The 19,246-nt window shown below is 44.5% G+C and overlaps 2 protein-coding genes across 9 annotated transcripts in view; one reads left to right on the top strand and one right to left on the bottom strand.

Annotated features, from left to right (window-relative positions):
- OSBPL9 (oxysterol binding protein like 9) overlaps positions 1 to 4,645 on the top strand; it is a 202,766-nt gene extending 198,121 nt beyond the window's left edge. For all 8 annotated transcript variants that reach the window (XM_040360489.1, XM_040360487.1, XM_040360488.1 and 5 more), the window contains 3 exons: positions 444 to 535; positions 978 to 1,113; positions 3,501 to 4,645. In XM_040360489.1, the coding sequence (XP_040216423.1) occupies positions 444 to 535; positions 978 to 1,113; positions 3,501 to 3,572 (300 nt within the window). In that variant the 3' untranslated portion in view covers positions 3,573 to 4,645. The remainder of the gene's footprint in view (positions 1 to 443; positions 536 to 977; positions 1,114 to 3,500) is intronic.
- A 12,900-nt stretch (positions 4,646 to 17,545) lies between these two features.
- The window catches only part of NRDC (nardilysin convertase), a 64,154-nt gene continuing 62,453 nt past the window's right edge, over positions 17,546 to 19,246 (bottom strand). Inside the window, exon 31 of the mRNA XM_040360484.1 lies at positions 17,546 to 19,048. Within this exon, the coding sequence (XP_040216418.1) occupies positions 18,848 to 19,048 (201 nt within the window). The 3' untranslated portion in view covers positions 17,546 to 18,847. The remainder of the gene's footprint in view (positions 19,049 to 19,246) is intronic.

Below are 19,246 nucleotides of genomic sequence, written 5' to 3'. Positions count from 1 at the left end.
GGGTTTAGAGTATGGGCTCCTGCTAAAAAAAAAAAATAAGGTGCTATAACACTTGTCTGCACCTTGTTTTCTCTTCATCCCCTGCAAAGTCCCACAAATATTTTTTGAGCATGCCGGTAAAGTCCATCTAATGCAGCGTCCATTGATAGGGGGACAATTATGTTGCACTGCCCCTGAACTCAACATAAGTTTTAACTTTTCCAAGAATTAAAAAAAAAAAAACGCCCTAAAAGCCATTTTATTGCGGTTTGTGTTTCTGTTAAAATGTTCTTCTCTTCATCCAAAGAAAACGATGAGTATATGTTTTTATAAATGAACACAGTCATTCCCCAAAAAATTTGAGCAGTTTCCTGTCACCCAGGCCCCTCACGGACCCTTAACTGTAGTAGTCCTGTGTTTCATTATTAAATTATTCTTATCCTGACTTTTGCTTTCTTTCACAGGAGAATGTAGTTTTTATAGATACCAAGAATATGCCTATAATAAAGAAGAAGGTCCGCAAGCTGGAAGACCAACTAGAATATGAATCTAGAAGGTAATGTAATGCTGCACTATTTTCAGAGAGATTGTTCAACCAGCAATTTGTCTGCACTACGCAAAAAATAAAAATCTTGCTTGCTACATTTTCTCTGTGGTAGAGAGTCCATAAAATGTCACAATATCCACCTCAGCCAATCAGAGGAAGCCTCGAATCCTTTTGTAAAAGTACACAGCTTCTGTAAATGGCTGAAAGAGGGCTTAGCCCAACCCCATCTCGTTCCAGCAGCAGACTGGAAGTCCCCGCTAATGTTTAGTACAATATTACATTTTTAGTTTCATGTTCAATACCCCTTAACGGTATTTGACTGCATTGTGTGACTTGCTGTAAAGTTTATTTTCAGTGCTGAGCGATGACTTTTATTTAATCTGATCAAAAGTTTGAAATGGAATGGAAATGATGTTTATCCTTGTAATTCTCACACCTACACTTTTATAAGGTTATGGAAAGACGTCACATACAACTTGAAGATCCATGATATTGATTGTGCCACTGATGCAAAGCACCGCCTGGAAGAGCGGCAACGAGCAGAAGCGAGAGAACGCAAAGAAAAGGAAGTGCAGTGGGAAACCAGGGTGCGTTCCAGTTTTCTTCACTCATAGCAACTACACTTATTGGTTGGAATCTGACTAGTTGCTATAATAGGCAATAGTGAGGCTGGATAATCCCCAGAAGTCAGGTAGTCTAAATGATCCGACAGATTTCCATTCCTGAATTGTTAGGGTGTCTCCCCGTCACAACACAACGACCGGTGTTCTGTCAAAATAGCCAATTCATTGAGATCTCCAATCACGTCACTTCCAGTTACAGCAAAGCATCAGTAATGGGAGATTTGGACGAATTGCTGTTTTGACACACCGGCAAACGTGTACTCTCCGGTACATGAAGAGTTTGCTGTTTTGACAGAACAGCGGCTAAAGAGGAAAAAGTTGTCTCCAAACCCAGAGGCGGCCATGTTGTTGGTTAGTAACAGGCGGACTAACAATATCGTGGAGTGGCATAGTATTATGTAGTCTGCAGATGGTGGAACATGTTACACCCTAAATAGGGATGGAGCATGTTCCAAAAGGTGAATTTATCCTTTAAAGGTGTAGTGTGTGTTTTTTTTTTTTACACCCCTCTGCTTTAGTCACTTTACTGACCTGTAATGATGTATGTCTGACCCTGTGCAAGCATTTGTATCTTGGAGAATCTTCACTGCAGGGATAATCTATCCTCTTGTCTCTGAACTTCTTACACTGCAATGGCTTCATGCAGAACAGTAGTACAGATAGTCCGACAGGGACATGACCCCTCACTCTTCCTCCATTGGGAATAATTATTTTGTTAATTGTACTACTTGCAACACAGTCTGTGAATGGGAGAGAATCCCAGGACTAATCATGTTCTCCCTTTATGATAGCGTTACAAGCTGCTGATCTGAGTTTACTCCGCTTTGTGTGAAAGGAACACTTTCCAAAAATGAAACTGCATAGTGCAGTACGGTTCTCAGTACAGGATATTGTTGGGTTTCAAGTGCATGGGGGTGCCATGGTGTGTTTTTGTGTACGGGAAGGTATGTGAGTACACGATTTTCCGCATCTGCTCAGATGTGAACCTAGCGTTGGAGCATTTTCACACTGCCAGCACCCCGAAAAAACGTTGGTAAAGCGTCGCTAAAACTAGGCCGACGGTTTTTCGGGCGATAGGGCACTGTTAACCCCTGCTAGCGGCCGATAAAGGGTTAAAAGCGCTGCTGCCCAGGCACTTTGCAGATGCTTCCCATCGATTTCAATGGGAAGGGGCGTTTTTTGGAGCTGTGTATACATCGTTCCTAAAGCGCCTTAAAGAAGCTGCTTGCAGGAGTGTGTTTTTTTTTTGTTTTTTTTTTACGTCCTGCCAGCATAGCTCCCCAGTGTGAAAGCACTCGGGCTTTCACACTGGGATTGCAGATGTTTTTTAGCGCTAAAGCGCCGAAAAAATGCCTCCAGTGGGAAAGGGGTCTTAGTGAAAACAATAACAACTTGCTTCAGTGTTTGCATCCTAGTCTTCACTGCTGTGTGTCTGCACAGCGAGCCCTCATAGACTTGTATAGTTCCAACTGTCTCCTGTCTAAGTAAGCAGTTGGAGGGTGGGATTTAGTGTTTTGAGGTTTACCCAAAATACATTTTAAAGGATAAGTTTATCTTTGGGAACATGTTACATGTAGCCGCTCCCCCATCTGCTGCCTCTAGTGACAGCAAGCAGGGGGATCTTCTCCCCGAACTCACTGTCACTATTTGGGGGTGGGAGAAACGCGTCAGTACGGGGCTCCACCTAGCTGCATCATTCATTCAGAGTTCTGTGAATGGGAGAACTACAACTACCGACAGCCTTTGCAGATGTTGGCTTGTAGTTCTTAATGAACTACCAGAGCACTGATGAGTGTTCTAGGTCAGTGGTTCTAAAGCATTTCCATGGGCAGGGCATTTTAGGAGCAGTGTATACACACCGCTCCTAAACCACCCCAAATATGCTGCTTGCAGGATGTTTTCTAATGTCCTGCAAGCGTCACCAATCCAGTGTGAAAGCCACTCATTCGATATTTTTTTAGCGGTGTGAAAGTGGCCTTGCAGGGGTTTTTTTTCCCCCCTTATCCGGGGTTTACACCTCTCTAAGCACCCTAAATAATATATTGTTGAATGGTGTCGTTTAGTAGTATTGTGCAGACCTTTATTGCCAATTATATGTATGTATACAAATTTAACCCAACCTCTCCATCTACTTGACTTGATTGGAGCATGTGATCGGACTTGCCACATACTAATGACAATAAAACATTTTTTTTAATACAGTGGAATAATAGAATCTCAGTCAGGTTGCTTTTGCCATCAGTGGTATTGTGTTGTGTGATGCCTTACAGTAATATAGGGAAATCTTACACGTGTGGTTTATTTGATAAAGCATGTTCTTTCTCTACTTACCTGTCTCTGCATTCTCTTAGCTATTCCATGAGGACGGGGAGTGCTGGGTGTATGATGAACCACTACTTAAACGACTGCCCGTCAAGCCCTGAGTGGCCTACAGAACAATCGTAAACAGAACCTTATCAAGAACCATGCGAAGCCCAGAAAAACAAGACGTTATGACATTTCCGTATGATCCAACGCTCTCTTTGGTGCTGAGAGCGCCCTTACACTGCAGCGGTTCCTTACTCAGGGATACTGGACTTCTATGATATGACAATTCAAACAGGACAATGTGTCTGTGTGTCACAATTAACGCTTTACAAGGTCCTGTACTTCCCCCATACAACTAGTACTCTACACAGGAGCCGTTTTGTCTCGGTTAGCCTGTCTGTTGAGATTGGTTTCACCTTGCAAATTACTCCCTAATGGACTGATTGGTTAAGCCAGGCCCAAAAAATGATTTCTTTACAGGTACCAGCTACATTTAGAGGGCAACTCCACCCAACACAGCTGTCTCCTGGAATGAGGCTGGATGTTTACTGCTGCCCGTGGCCCCAGTGTGGCTGTAACAGGTGACATTCAACTGGAATTCTCTGCATTCCTGGGGAGAGATCACTAGATGACAGTGGACCCAGCAATGCTGCATCACTTGCCCCGTGGTGGATTCTTAAATAATTAGAGGAATTTTTTTGTTTTTTTAGTGGCACAGCCATGCTGGGGGGGAGAATCTCTCGTCTCTGCGAAAAGCCTGAACATCACTGTCCCATTCCATCAAGCAGCAATATAAATCTTGGTTGGAGCTGTACTTTTAATTCTAAAGAATTAGCCTGGGAAACGTTCCAAAAACAAAAATTGCATATCAGGCCCTTATTACCCAGTGCCACATTCTTCTTCCTCTGACGATCGAAGGACGTGATTGCTCTTCTATATCAAAATGTCTTTTCAGTTCCTCTTGTATATACAGTTCAAATCTGGGAATTTAATACCCACCAGAACACTTCTGAAAATTAGACAACTTTACTTTTTGGCACTATCCATACCTACCTGAAATTCTCATTGTGTAAACTGCCCTCTTTCTTCATATATATATATAAATAGTTATTTTTTTTCTCCCCTCCCCAGAAACTGGTCTTGCCTTTGTATTTATTTATTTTCCTAATAAAATCGTTAGAGCAAATTATTTTATTAGATATGCATTTATGATTTGCAATTAAAAATCTAATCTTCAGAACAAAGTAATTGTGTCTTCTTTAAAACCAGAGTAAAGAAAATAAGTGCACTTAGCATTTTGTTGATCCCAGGCAACTGTTTTTCTATTACCAACTACACAGCTAGAGATCTGTTCTGCCTTATGTTCCTATACTGGTCAGTGAATCATGAAGGGAAATTGGGTAGGGCTGGGGAAATTTAAAGATTAATTCCTCGAAAAATCTTAAATTTTTTTGATCGATCAAAATTCTTGACGTCACTGGACAGTGAGACTTACCCTGCTGGATGCGAGCAAACTGCACCCATTGGCATCTGTGGAGCAGGAGGATGCATCAGGGGAAGGGGGCAAAATTAACCATCGTTTTCCTGTCCTAAGCAGTTTTGTGCAGACAATTCTTTGTGTAGCGGCAACATCTGTTCCGTGCGAAAGACTGTTCAGTTCTTCAGGGTATATTGTCAATAAAATGCGATCATGTCTGCTTCCAGAAAATGTAAACACTCTGGTATGTCTGTGTGACTGGCTAAAGTGATGCCTACTATAAAGTGACTGACAGTCAATATACTAGATACGTTTTATAATTAAAGTTAAATTAACTTTGTACATTTTTCTTAAAGTTTAATAAGAAAAAATTACTTGCGTCAGTGCTACAGTTTGAATTTAAAATGTATTTGTGTGAACTGTGAAGATACAGTAAGTCATGGATTGTGGAACTAACTAGTGTCGGGTGATTGTATATAGTGTATACCACATTTACCACTGACTAATGCAGAGCTGCAATGCAAGAAGATCAGCTAAAAGTTGTTAGATCTGTATGTGCATTATAATTAATCGAAATTTGTCGATTAATTGATTTTAAAAAAAATAGTTTAATCGAACACAGCCCTAAAATTGGGACATACACCTCCCTTGTCTTCGATTCTCTACAATGAATAGTGTTAATAAATAAACATGCTGCGCTAAAAAAATTAGTGAAAATCATCCAAGGAGAGAAGTCAATCATCCCCAAGTGAAAAATTATAGTCCTTTAAAAGAAATAGTCAAAAATTCTTCTTGCCTCAAAATCACAGGTGAATAGAACCCCCTAGTTATAGGTAGGTCTGGCAAGCTTTAGAGAATTTCCATTTTATATGCCTGTATAGAGCCTTGAAGCAAGGGGTAAGATGCAGCCTTAGTCTGGCCATACACAATACTATTTACCACAACAGGTCAGACCTAAACATGTTCAATTTGTATACAATCAGGCAGGGCTTGGAAAGCACTAATAGATGGTGTAAAACCTTTAAAATCGCTGGTTTATTTTAAAAAAAAAAAAAAAGATAGTAAGAATGTACATATCTCCAAAAGACATCCGACTGGTGAAGGATGGCCTCTACCATCACTTCCGGTAAAACGCGATGATGTAGACACAATTCTCTGCCTTATGCGTTTCATCACAAAAGGACTTCTTCCTTGGGCTTTTTATCCTTTTGTAATGTAACGCAAGTTTAAAACATCGCGTTTTACCGAAGTGACAGCGGATACCATTTTTCCCCAGCTAGATGTCTTTGAGATGTGTGCATTCTCATTATACCATTGAGAGTTGCACACTCTGATATACGTCGGCGGTTTGAAGGGGGATATCTTTGTTATGGCAGCAGCTAGCTGCCATAATCCAGGTATCATCCTCCTCAGCAGGCGGTCCGGTTTCCAATAATGGTGGTTTCTGCTGCGGATTCGCCACAAGATCAGCGGAGGCAATCGGGTCCTTCTGATGGCTGGGTATAGAGACTAGTGAGGGTAGAATGGGCCCACCCATCTTTTTGACCCCAGATATCATATTTAAGAGGTCCTGTCATGCTTTTTTTTTTTTTCTATTACTAGGGTCTTTTTCCTTTCACATTATGCAGGTCCGTCGCAGTGGAGTCCACCAGCTCAGCGGATATCTCTCCGTAGATCTGAGCCGGCGGATGACAGGTCCCTCTCTGCTCAGGAGAGATCAGATGAAAACTTTTTCATCAGATCCACCATGGACAGATGGCTACGTATCGCCATTCGTCCGATTTTAGCAGATTGGATCAGGTTGGATGTCAGCGGACATGTCTCCGGTGACATCCAACGCTCCATAGAGATGTATGGCGCGACCATTCAGGTCCGCCGACAAAACTGACAGGCGGACCTGAACGGTCTGACCTTGTGAAAAGGGGCATAAGGCTTTATGTACACGGGAGGGTTTTACAACCTGTCCTGAATGATTTAGCTTGACAGATAGTAGCCAATGTTTAAAAAGTCTGTCATGGCGCATTTGTTTTAGAAGTGTTTATATATAACAAAAAAAAAAAACTGTATAGCACCAAGCGTTAACTGGTTACCCGTACAGTCAACTTCCTGACATTGCGTCATCACAACTCACAACTTACTCATGAGCAATAACACAACATTCCTGCCCCAGAATTGATTAGTCTAGAAAGCCATTAGCTAGTAGCCTCCATGAATGCATGTTGCGGATTTCCATGCGTGTGTGTGTGTGTGTGTGTATATATGTGTGTGTGTATATATATATATATATATATATATATATATATATATATATATATATATATATATATATATATATATATATATATGAACTGAATGCTTCTAGATGCAAACGCAGCAAAACAGACATTTTAAACAACATAGGTTACTATCTGTCAAGTTAAATCATTCAGGAGAGTTTGGTAAAAATGTCCCGTGTACATGAAGCCTAATATGGAAATGTTTTATCACTTGGTATATTGAATATTTTGGAATTTACTAAAATAATAAGAGGAACATTGCACTGATCAGTTACTATAATGTATTAGTGTGTAAATATTCTGCCCTTTGCTTGGGAATGTAAAATTGTAAAGCCAGGTACACACGACAATTTTTCATGTCATGGAAAAAAACTATTTTTTTTCGACGTGATTCTTGTCAAGCCTGCCTTGCATACACACGATCGTGAAAAAAAAAAAATGCTTGAGCAAAGCGCAGTGACGTACGACAGCACTATAAAGGGGAAGTTCCATTCGACTGGCACCACCCTTGGGGCTGATTATGCAAATTGTCCTTCTCATAACTTGCTTCTGAGCATGCGCATTTGCCCCATCGTAAAGCCTACACACGACCATTTTTCACGACGACGTGAAAAACGATGAGAAAAAATAGAGCATGTTCTAAATTTTTAAATGCTCTGGAGCCTACACACGATCATTTTTTAATGACCATTTTTCTTGTCATGAAAAATGTGTGTACGCGGCATAACCCTGTACCAAAGGAATACTCCTCTACACAATCCAGTTAACATTATTACCTAGGGCCTGTTCCCATCTATACAGCTTCCTGCTGTGCGTTGTTGGAAAAGGTTCAGGGACTTTTTTTTTTTTTAACACAATGCGCTTTGGGCACCATAAACTTCAATGGAACTGCGTCAAGAAGGCATGCACATGCATTTTTGGTAGGGTTTTGTGTTTACCAACCAGTCTCCTACAAAAAAAACACAGAAGTGTGAAAAAAGCATCAACCGCACAACATAGATGTAAACCTAGTCTTAGAATAAGCACATAATCCACTAACCTAGCTGCTACATATGAAAGGCAAACCACAAATATTATATAGATTTCATAGTAGGGAAGGGTACAAAGGCCCTTTCATCCTGGTTACCCCCTTTAAATATATGTACAAACCAATAGTTGATAAAGCCTGTGGCTCAATTTTCATTTGTCCTGTTCATAAACCTTATTGGTCCTTGCGATCAATGTCGGTACTAAGAGAAATGTACACATGGCCAGTGAACATTCAGGATTCAGTCGGGTGTACCTGTAAGGGTCTATAACAGTTTAGTATTACAGCCATGGCCAAAAGTTTTGAGAATGATGCAAATAAAAATTTTCCCCAAAGTCTGCTGTGTTTTTATATCTTTTTGTCAGATGTTACTATGGTATAATTACAAGCATTTCCTAAGTGGATAAACTACAATAAAAGGCCGTTGCCAAAGAGTCAATATTGGCAGTGTTGACTTATTTTTCAAGACCTCTGCAATTGGTCCTGGCAAACTGGCAACCCATTCTTGCATAGTCAATGCTTGGAGTTTGTGGCGTTTTTTGGTTCACCTGCCTCTTGAGGATTGACCTCAAGTTCTCAATGGGATTAAGATCTGGGGAGTTTCCTGGCCATGGACCCAAAATGTTGATGTTTTATTCCCCGAGCCACTTAGTTATGGCTTTTGCCTTATGGAAGGTGCTCCATCATGCTTTAAAAGGGCATTGTTCCTCACCAAACTGTTCTTGGATGGTTGGTAGAAGTTGCTCTTGGAGAAGTTTTTGTACCATTCTTTATTCATGGCTGTGTTCTTAGACAAAATTGTGAGTGGGCCCCCTCCCTTGGCTAAGAAGCAACCCCACACATGAATGGTTCCCGATGCTTTACTGGTTGGCACGACAGACGACTGATGGCAGCTCTCACCTTCTCTGGACAAGGTTTTTTGCCAGATACCCCAAACACCGGAAAGGGGATTCATCAGAGAAAAATTATTTTACTCCAGTCCTGGGCAGTCCAATTCCTGTACCTGTTGCAGTATATCAGTCTGTCCCTGATGTTTTTCCTGGAGAGAAGTGGCTGCTTTGCTGCCCTTCTTGACACCAGGCCATCCTCCAAAAATCTTTGTACTGTGTATGCTGCTGATGCCTCACACCTGCCTGCTGCCATTCCTGAGCAAGCTCTGCACTGGTGGTGCCCCAATCCCAGAGCTGAATCAACTGTAGGAGACGGTCCTGGTGCTTGTTGGAGATCCTTGGACACCCAGAAGCCTTCTTCACAACAATTGCACCTCTCTCCTTAAAGATCTGACAAATGGTGGATTTAGGTGCAATTTTGGTAGCAGCAAAATCCCTGCCTGCGAATCCCTTTTTGTGCAAAGCAATGATGACTGCACGTTTCCATGCAGGTAACCATGGGTAACATAGGAAGAACAATGATTTCAAGCACCACCCTCCTTTTAAAGCTTCCAGTCTGTTGCTCTAACTTAAAGCGGGTTCCAACCATAATTAGCATTTTTTTAAATGTATGTGCTTTCATCATGCGTTTTTATAATATAAATCCGGTCACTTACTATTTTACAATCCGCCGCCGCCGCTCCGCATAGTTATTCAAAAAAGATAGTTTTATAAAACTATGTCCACACCGTTGTAATTTTGCGTGTGGGCATTGTGAAGCTCACAAGCACTTACTTCCTGGAAGTCTTGGATGGGGAGTGATAATTGGGTAGTGCACTGCATCCTGGGAAATTATGACACACATTTCCCAGGAGCATTAGAGGGAGATGATGTCAGAATCCTAGGTGGATCCAAAGGCAGATTTCGTGGGACCGCATAGCAACAGGCATTTCCAGATGAGTAAACGTTTTTTTTTTTTTTTTTTTTAGGTCTAATGAGCACAATAATGAAAAAATATTTTTGGAATGGAAACTCCACTTTAACCACTTAACCCCCGGACCATATTGCTGCCCAAAGACCAGAGCACTTTTTGCGATTCGGGACTGCTCCGCTTTAACTGACAATTGCGCGGTCGTGCGACGTGGCTTCCAAACAAAATTGGCGTCCTTTTTTCCCCACAAATAGAGCTTTCTTTTGGTGGTATTTGATCACCTCTGCAGTTTTTATTTTTTGCGCTATAAACAAAAATAGAGCGACAATTTTGAAAAAAAATAATATTTTTTACTTTTTGCTGTAATAAATATCCCCCAAAAATATATAAAAAAACTTTTTTTCCTCAGTTTAGGCAGATACGTATTCTACTTATTTTTCATAAAAAAAAAAAAAAAAATCGCAATAAGCGTTTATTGATTGGTTTGCACAAAAGTTATAGCATTTACAAAATAGGGGGTATTTTTATGGCATTTTTATTAATATATTTTTTTTTACTAGTAATGGCGGCGATCAGCGATTTTTTTTCGGTACTGCGACATTATGGCGGACACTTTTGACACATTTTTGGGACCATTGGCATTTTTATAGCGATCAGTGCTATAAAAATGCATTGGATTACTATAAAAATGCCACTGGCAGTGAAGGGGTTAACACTAGGGGGCGGGGAAAGGGTTAAGTATGTCCCTGTGTGTTATCTTACTGGTGGGGGGGGGGGGGGGGGGGCCGCTGGCCTCACTAGGGGAAACACTGATCCTCTGTTCATACATTGTATGAACAGAAGATCAACATTTCCCCCGCTGACAGGACCGAGAGCTGTGTGTTTTACACACACAGCTCCCGGTCCCCGCTCTGTAACGAGCAATCCGCGGGTGCCCGGCGGCGATCGAGCCCGCCGGGCCACACGCAAGGGAGTCTGTGGGCTAGCGGGGGGGGGCAAGCGCGCCTCCGGCGGCGCGCACGCTGCCCCTAGTGGCCGCTCGAAAAGCGGACATATAGCTACGGCTCTTGCCCAGGAGAGCCGACCTGCCGCCGTATAATGACAGTGGCTGGTCGGCTAGTAGTTAAGTAGCATTAGAGTAATTTCAAGTCTTGTCCTCGTCACACTGACAGTGGAACTGGCGGCGGAGATTAAGTTAATTGTCATGGCAAAGAGGGACTTTGCAATTCAACGGATCACTCGTAATAACATTTTGGAGTATATGCAAATTGCCATCATAAAAACCGAGGCAGCAGACTAAATCAATATTTGTGTCATTCTCAAAACTTTTGGCCACAGCTGTAGTAAGGCGGCCTACAACTACGATTTCATCTGTAAAAAGTTCACAAGCAAAAAACAGCTCTACATTTCACTGCCTGGTGTTCACAGCAGAAAAAAATAATCAAATGGTTTTCAAATTTTGGTTCAAACCATTTACACAGTCTACGATCTAGATACGTTTTATCTTTGCCATGAAAAAAGAAAGATGTGAAAGCCTATTCTAAACATCTTTACAATGCACAGCTTAACTACTTGGAGCCCCGGCCATTGTAAAATGACAACCAAAGGTGGCTCTACAATGCTGGGAGACGTCTATTGACGTCCTCGGCTCCTCCGGCCACTGGGGGAGTAAAAAATGACCAGTTACACTTACCGGTAGCTGGATTTCTACGATGTCTTACAGGACGCACGCTGAGAGTAGACTGGCCACCTGACAGGAAACACAATCAAAAAAAGAGGTTAAAAGGCCCCACCCTTCCCGTGTGCCTCAGTTTGTAGATAAGTAACCGCTATTAGAACACGGTCCTAGGACCTAACAAAAAAATAACTCCGAATAGCAGTAAATAACAGGGAGGGAAGTAGGCCTGCCGTCCTGTAAGACATCGTAGAAATCCAGCTACCGGTAAGTGTAACTGGTCATTTCTCCCCTCGTCTTCCAGGACGGCACGCTGAGAGAAAACAAGCAATCTTCGGGCCTACCTTAGGGCGGGACCACCGTCCTGTAGGACCTTCCTACCAAACATCAGATCTTGCGGTGACAGCAGTTCGACTCTGTAATGTCTGACGAACGTATTCTGGCTTGACCAGGTCGCCGCTTTACATATTTGTTCTATGGAAGCTCCTGCTCTTTCTGCCCAGGAGGCTGCCAGTGATCGGGTGGAATGGGCCTTGATAACAGGAACTGGTCTACCCGCTAAGGTGTAGGATAAAGAGATAGCCTGCCTGATCCATCTGGATATAGAAGCTTTCGTTGCCTGCTGACCCTTTTTCTGACCAGAAAAATTAACCAAAAGATGAGGGGAATTCCTAAACTCACTTACCCTCTCTAAATAAATCAAAAGACCAACGTCTTACGTCCAAGCAATGAAAAGTAGCCTCCTTCTCATTCTTGGATCTGCGCAAAACGAAGGGAGGACTACCTCCTGGGATCTGTGGAATTTAGTTGCCACTTTGGGCAGGTACAGAGGATCCTGACTCATTACCACCCTGTCTTCAAAAACCCGAAGAAAGGGTTCCTTAATGGAAAAAGCATGCATGTCTCCAACTCTTTTGGCAGACGTGATAGCCAACAAAAAAGTAAATTTAAAAGAAAGTAATTTAATTGGAATACTATCTATAGGGTCGAATGGTGGCCTTAGATAGCTGATTCAAGACTAGGGAGAGGTCCCACGGGGGAACTCTAGACACTTTTATAGGGGAAAGTCTGTCCTAGCTGTCAGAAACCTCCTAATAAGAGGATCCCCAGAAAGGCTCCTGTCCAAAAAATAGGACAAGGCCGTAACTTGGACTCTCAAGGTCTTAGTGGCTAAGCCTAGTTCCACCCCATCCTGGAGGGAAATCCAGGATGACGGGGATGTCAGGGTAGGAATCTGTTTCGCGGAGCACCAGCGCGAAAAGACCCCCCAAATTCTTGCATAGATGAGTCTGGTGACTTTCTTGCGACTAGCCAACAGGGTTTCCTATCACCTTTTCCGAACAGCCTCTCTGCTGCAGGTTCACCTCTCAAGAGCCATGCCGTCAGGCTGAAGAATTCTGGGTTCGGATGAGAGACCGGGCCCCTGCCGCAGAAGACCCGCCCGGGGAGGGAGAGGAAGCGGGGAGCTAGAGCCCAATGTTTCAGGGTGGGGGAACCAGGGACCTCTGGGCCACCAAGGAGCGATTTAAAATCAGGTTGGTGTCTGAGGCGTTCAATTTTTGCAGAACCCTTGGGATGGAATTCAAGGGAGGAAAGCGTAGGCCAACCGGAATCTCCAGGTTGAGCCAACGCATCCACCCCCAGTGATACCCTGCTCTCGGGAGAGGGAAAAGAAACCTGTTCACCTTTTTGTTCCCCTTGGCACGCAAAGAGGTCTACTTCTGGGCGACCGAGCTGTTGCAAACCACTGAAGGTCTCCGGGCATAATTCCCATTCCCCCTGAAGGATGGGCTGGCGGCTCAGAAAATCGCCTCCAGATTGAGGGGTCCCTCTTATATGGACCGCTAGAAGAGAGGGCACCCTCTGTTCTACCCAACTTAGGATCCTCAGGGAGAGGGCTAGGAGAGTGTGACACTGGTGCCCCCCTGGCCGGTTGAGAAAGGGCGATCGTAGTCGCGTTGTCTGAGAGGACTAGGGACCTCTCGGCCCTGAATTCTCTCCTCGAAGGCTTCCAGAGCCTCCCCAACCGCCAATAACTCCCGGTAGTTGGAAGGACGCCCGCCTTTGGCTGGGGGTTCCAAGAACCCTGGGCTCGAAGTTCCTCCGTATGGGCTCCCACCCCCAGCTGCTGGCATCTGTAGTGACTTTGATCGGGTTGACCTGACTCCACAGACGACCCTTTAAAAGGTTCTGGGGAAACAGCCACCACTGTAAGGTGTCTTTTACTGGAACCGGGATACTGACCCTGGTATCCAACGTCTCTTCCGTTCCCCCCCAAGATGAGAGAAGGAAGGCCTGCAGGGCCTTGAGTGGAGTTGTGCCCAAGGAACTGCCGGATGCACGAAGTCATCCGTCCCAACAACCTCATGATTTCTCTGAAAGAGGAATCTACAGCCGCTACTATGGACCTGACCGCTGTCATAAGACCCTGTGCTTTGTCTTGGGATAAGACAAGCTTCCTTTCTAGGGAGTCTATAAGAAAACCTAGGTACATCTTCCTTTGTTCTGGAAGGAGAGAAGACTTCTCCTTGTTCACGATCCAACCAAGGGATTCCAGGGTGGTTATGACAGTGCCAGGTCCAGAAGGAGCTGATCCCGACTCAGGTTGAAGAGCAAAAGGTCGTCCAAGTAAGGGACGAGGAGATCCCCTTTAAATGAGAAAAGCCATCACCTCTGCCAGACCTTCGTAAACACCCTCGGACTGGAAGCCAGTCCGAAGGGGAGGGCCGAGAACTGCCCAGTGCTGAACTCCTTGGGCAGAGGTGAGGGCGAATCTGAGGAATCTCTGGTGATCCGGACAAATAGGAACGTGAAGGTAAGCATCCCTCAAGTCTATTGTCACCATGAACACGCCTTCTAACAAGAGGCCCCTGAGACTGTAAACAATCTCCATACAAAATTTTTTGTATTGAAGATGACTTTAGGGGTCTGAGATTGATGATCAATCTGAATTTCCCGAGTGGTTTGGGAACGACAAAAATATGGGAGTATCCCCCTGGCCCTCTTGATTTGGAGGGACTGGGACTATGACTCCCTGTTCGGCCAGGCTGGCAACGTTCTGGGAAAGTCCAGCGGCTTTGCGGGGATCGTCTGGTAGGTGTGTGAGGAGAAAAATGGGGGGAGGAAACTGGCGGAATCTAGCCTGTAACCTTCCCTGATGATCTGAAGGACGTGAGGACTCCTGGTTATCTCCTCCCAAGCGGGAAGGAACCTGAAGAGCCTGCCCCCTACCCTCTCGTCACTTGGGATCCTTTTCACCAGGCTTGGGGCTGGAAAAAAGGATCCCACTCTTTGGCTTATCCTTTCCAAACCCCCAGCGCCTGCCGGGCGCCGATTTCTTCCCTGGGGGGGGTTTTTCCTCTGGTTGGGACGAAAAAACTTCCCCCTATTTGCTCTAGGTCTGGAGGGAAATTTATTTCCTTTTCAGAGGATCTCGCTAGGGCCTGATCTAATGCGGTGCCGAACAGGAGGGAACCCTCAAACGGAATCGCACACAAGCGTTTTTTGACGCAAGGTCGCCCCTCCAAGTTTTCAGCCAGACAGCTCTCCTAGAAGCATTGATAAGTGCTCCAGTCTTGGCTGAAGCGCGAACCGTCTCAATAGCTGCGTCTGCCAAATAGGCTACCGCACTGCCGATCACCTGGAGGGACTCGTGAGTTCTCTAGACTTGGAAGAACTTGCTAGATGATCTAACAGCCTGGAAGTCCAAGCGGCAGTGTTCCTTGCGACGCATGCTGAAGCTAACGCAGGACCCAAAGCGGCTGCATTGGCTTCCCAGGCTCTACGGAGGGAGGTATCAGCACGCCTATCCATGGCATCCCTTAAACTCCCTGCATCCTCAAAAGAGAGATCGGATTGTCTAGAGACCTGAGCTAAAGATGCGTCAAGACGAGGACTTTAAAAAAGGTATCTTCCACCTCATCTTTAAAGGGGCAGCGGCGTTTCCAGGTCTTAAACTTGGGAAGTTTCTTTTTCTGGCTCAGCCCATTCCCTCCGGAGAATATCCTTGAGGGATTGATGCACAGGATAGTCTTAGACTGAGGCTTAATTAAACCCAAATACATCCTGTCCTGGGCTGAAACCTGCTCCGCTGGATGTTGGATCTGCTCAGAGGCGTAAATGGCTGCGAGAAGACCCTCCATATCATCTGCGGAAAATATATATTTTCCAGACCTGGCATCCTCGTCCTCTTCCTCCGCCTGGCTTTCACCAGGCCCTCGTCCTGAAGAGTGACCTCAGAATCCTCGAGTCAGAGGAAGGAGCCTTCCTAGTTCGCTGGCGGGCCAGCCGCGCAGAAGTGGATCCCTCCTGAGACGAAGGACCAGGCACAGGGGGATCAGACTCCCTACTTTTCAAGGAAGATTTAAAATCCTTGAGAGTGGCGAGCATTTCCGACTGCACAGAGAGAAAATCCTTCATGATTTGCGAGGTCTCTTTCCCAGCTAGTTTAAGGATACACTTGGAGCAAAAGGGTTTGTTATAGTCTGTCGGGAGCTTATCATTACAATTCCCACATTTCTTAATTTTTTTAAGGGGCTTAGAAGATCTACTGGCTTCCCCCTGGGCAGAAGGGTCCTCTCCTAAAACATAATGTAAAATAGAAAGGCCCATTAGCAACATACTCTCACAGCTGAGGGTTTACAACAAGAGGGGGGGGGGGGGGGGAACTCCCCACCCCCGAACACAAGGAGGACTCACCCCGGGTGGACTCCTCAGCAGCCAGGTCTGTCAGACGGTCCTCCATGATGAGGGCGCCCGGCCCTTCTCTCTCCCCGGCTGCGTGTTGCTCTGCCTCTGCTGTGCTCTGCAGCGAAATGTGGCATCCGTCGGTGGAGGCCGCCATCTTGTAGGGGCGGAGTGACGTCACGCCATCGTGCGCGTCATCAATACGCGCCCAGCAAGTGACGGCGCCACTCGGAGCGGCGCCCAGCCCAGCCGACACCACGCTGCAGAGGGGAAGTCTCCCTGTAAGGTAGGAGGGAAGACGGGGGGGGGGAGAGAGGAACGGCCGCCTCAGAGCACTAGGGAAGCCCTGCTAGCTAGGAGGCTCTGGCGTCCAGGGAGGCACTCTTCTTAGTTAGCACTTTCAGCCTCCCTAGACCAAAAAGAAGGGATACCCCCCCGGGAAAGTGCAAGCACCTTGACCGGACCCAAAAGCACCCAGTACCTGTGGTCTAGACTCCGGGGGGGGGGGGACCACCAGCCCCAGGCCTTAGGTCAGGTGAAAAATAAAAAACTGTTTCGCTGTAGGGGAAACACAATCAGAAACTGAGGCACACGGGAAGGGTGGGGCCTTTTAACCTCTTTTTTTGATTGTGTTTCCTGTCAGGTGGCCAGTCTACTCTCAGCGTGCCGTCCTGGAAGACGAGGGAGAAAGTGTGTTCTTTTTTTCAAAATTGTCGCTCTTTTTTTTGTTTATAGCGCAAAAAAGAAAAACCGCAGAGATGATCAAATACCACCAAAAGAAAGCTTTATTTGTGAAAAAAAAAAAAAAAAAATCATGTCAATTTTGTTTGGGAGCCACGTCGCACGACTGCACAACTGTCAGTTAAAGCAACGCAGTGCCGAAAGCTGAAATTTCACCTGGGCAGGAAGGGGGTATATATGCAGTGTAAGAAAGTGGTTAAAAACATGTGGCACCAAAATTGGTTCCACACAGTTCTGTCACTGCAGCGATCAGGAAAAATAAAAAATAAAACCTTCACTAAAATGCAGATTATTTTGATCCAAATCTTGCCGCTCTTCACCCTTGGCTTTATGAAGCTTCTTCAGCAGCAATCGAGTGTTCCAAGCCCACGTCATGTACAGTTCACAGAAAACAGATCACACTCCAGTACACAGCATTCCATTTTTATTAAAAATGCACATGTTGTTTATATCAGCGGATTGGAAAGCAATAAATAAGTCCCTTACCTGCTGCTCTCGCCTTGCCTACTTTTCTCCGCTGCTCCATTCAGCTGCTGGGAGAAAAATACCCGCTACACCCAGGTATGGAGTAAGAGGTGTGATCCATTATGTGACCGCACCCAGCCAATCACCAGTGCTGTTCCATAGAAGAAACCATAGCCATGTGTAGTTACAATATATGTGGCTCAAATCTTACACCGAGCAACTGAATGGAGCAGAGAGGAAATTAAAACAACTAAAATGTCATGTGCTCCTGAGGAAGGGGGATTAAAGTGAACCTGTTGGATTGCCCTGCATGGACAAAGCACAGGGGCACTTTAGGTTTAAAATAAAATCGGCAATTTTCTATATTTGCATAAAGTGGAGAGAGTTTAGATTAGAACATATGTCATGTTTACTTTAATTGCTATATTTGTCCCCACTGGGAAAACTTGCTTTCTGTCCTAGCGATCATTACAATGTTACTGTTGCACTTGAACAGGAGTAAAAGGACAAATAAATCTCTCCTGGTAATTGTCAAAGATGGTATTTTCCCTTTCACTGAGGTGGGCATCGCACTTCCTGTTATGTCTCTGGCACAGGAAGTGAGGGCACATTTATTTAATGGGGACACACACCAGCACAAAAACAGACAAATGTTCTAACCCCTCGAAGAAGAAAAATAAAAAAAATTGTTTGCCTGAGTTTCATTTAAAGTAGAAAAGAAAGCATTGATCTACAGATTGAGAAGAAAATATAACTGTGCATCACAATGAAGGAGAGAACAAATGTGATGGGAATCCTAAATGAATACAATTACATTATTCTTCTCTCCGCTCGAGCTTTGAGACGAAACCTGACTGGACATTCAGAAAGATGTCTGAACAAAGAATGCTGGAAATTAGATACTAAAACTCCAAATTCTTCATTCAGACACCTTCCATCATGTCGCTGTGCACAGAGAAGACTTCTCACCATAAAAGATGTGCATGCTTTTCTTGTACTGTATCCGAATCCCAGGATTTGTAAAATATTTTGGTACTCCAAAAGTCCATTCAGGATAAGAGCAGCATAAAATGTCTAGGTTTAAAAAAAATCTGCATCTCTACAGAAAGTTTCATCAGAATTAGGTTTTCACCTTTCAATTCTGGCCATGCTACAGTGAGCACCAGCAGCACACACATTACACACGTTGCCGATGGTAGAAGCACACCGCTCATCACCCAATAGTGACATTCCTGTCCCGTCTCTCACTTGATGATCTTGTGGTATGGTAGCAGTTTTAAGGTGGAAGTAAAGCTATGGATGTCGCTGATTGGCACGGCGTCTGCCATGAGCGGCGAAGGGGGAAGGAAGATGAAGCTGGTAATGTTGCCATAACAAGATTCGGATTCTTCGGCGGATGTTTGAGAAGGCACAGAGTCGGTCTCCTTCTCACCAAATCCAACCACCTGTCAGAAAAAAAGGTCACGATTATTACAATGATGTTATAAGACAAAGCCAATCAACCAATCATACGGCTCAACTTCTGTAGCTGAAATGTCATGTCACTGCAGGCAACCGGATAGCTGTTGGTTGTACCATTGCAAACCAGGACAGCAAAAGGTTAGCTGGGTCTGCTTTAAAGTGATTGTAAAGGCTTCTTTATT

The sequence above is a fragment of the Rana temporaria genome, chromosome 7 (genome assembly GCF_905171775.1).
Source record: "Rana temporaria chromosome 7, aRanTem1.1, whole genome shotgun sequence".
NCBI classification, from domain to species: Eukaryota; Metazoa; Chordata; class Amphibia; order Anura; family Ranidae; genus Rana; species Rana temporaria.
The sequence above is the reverse complement of the archived record's forward strand: the minus strand, read 5'-3'. Positions and strand labels throughout refer to the sequence as shown.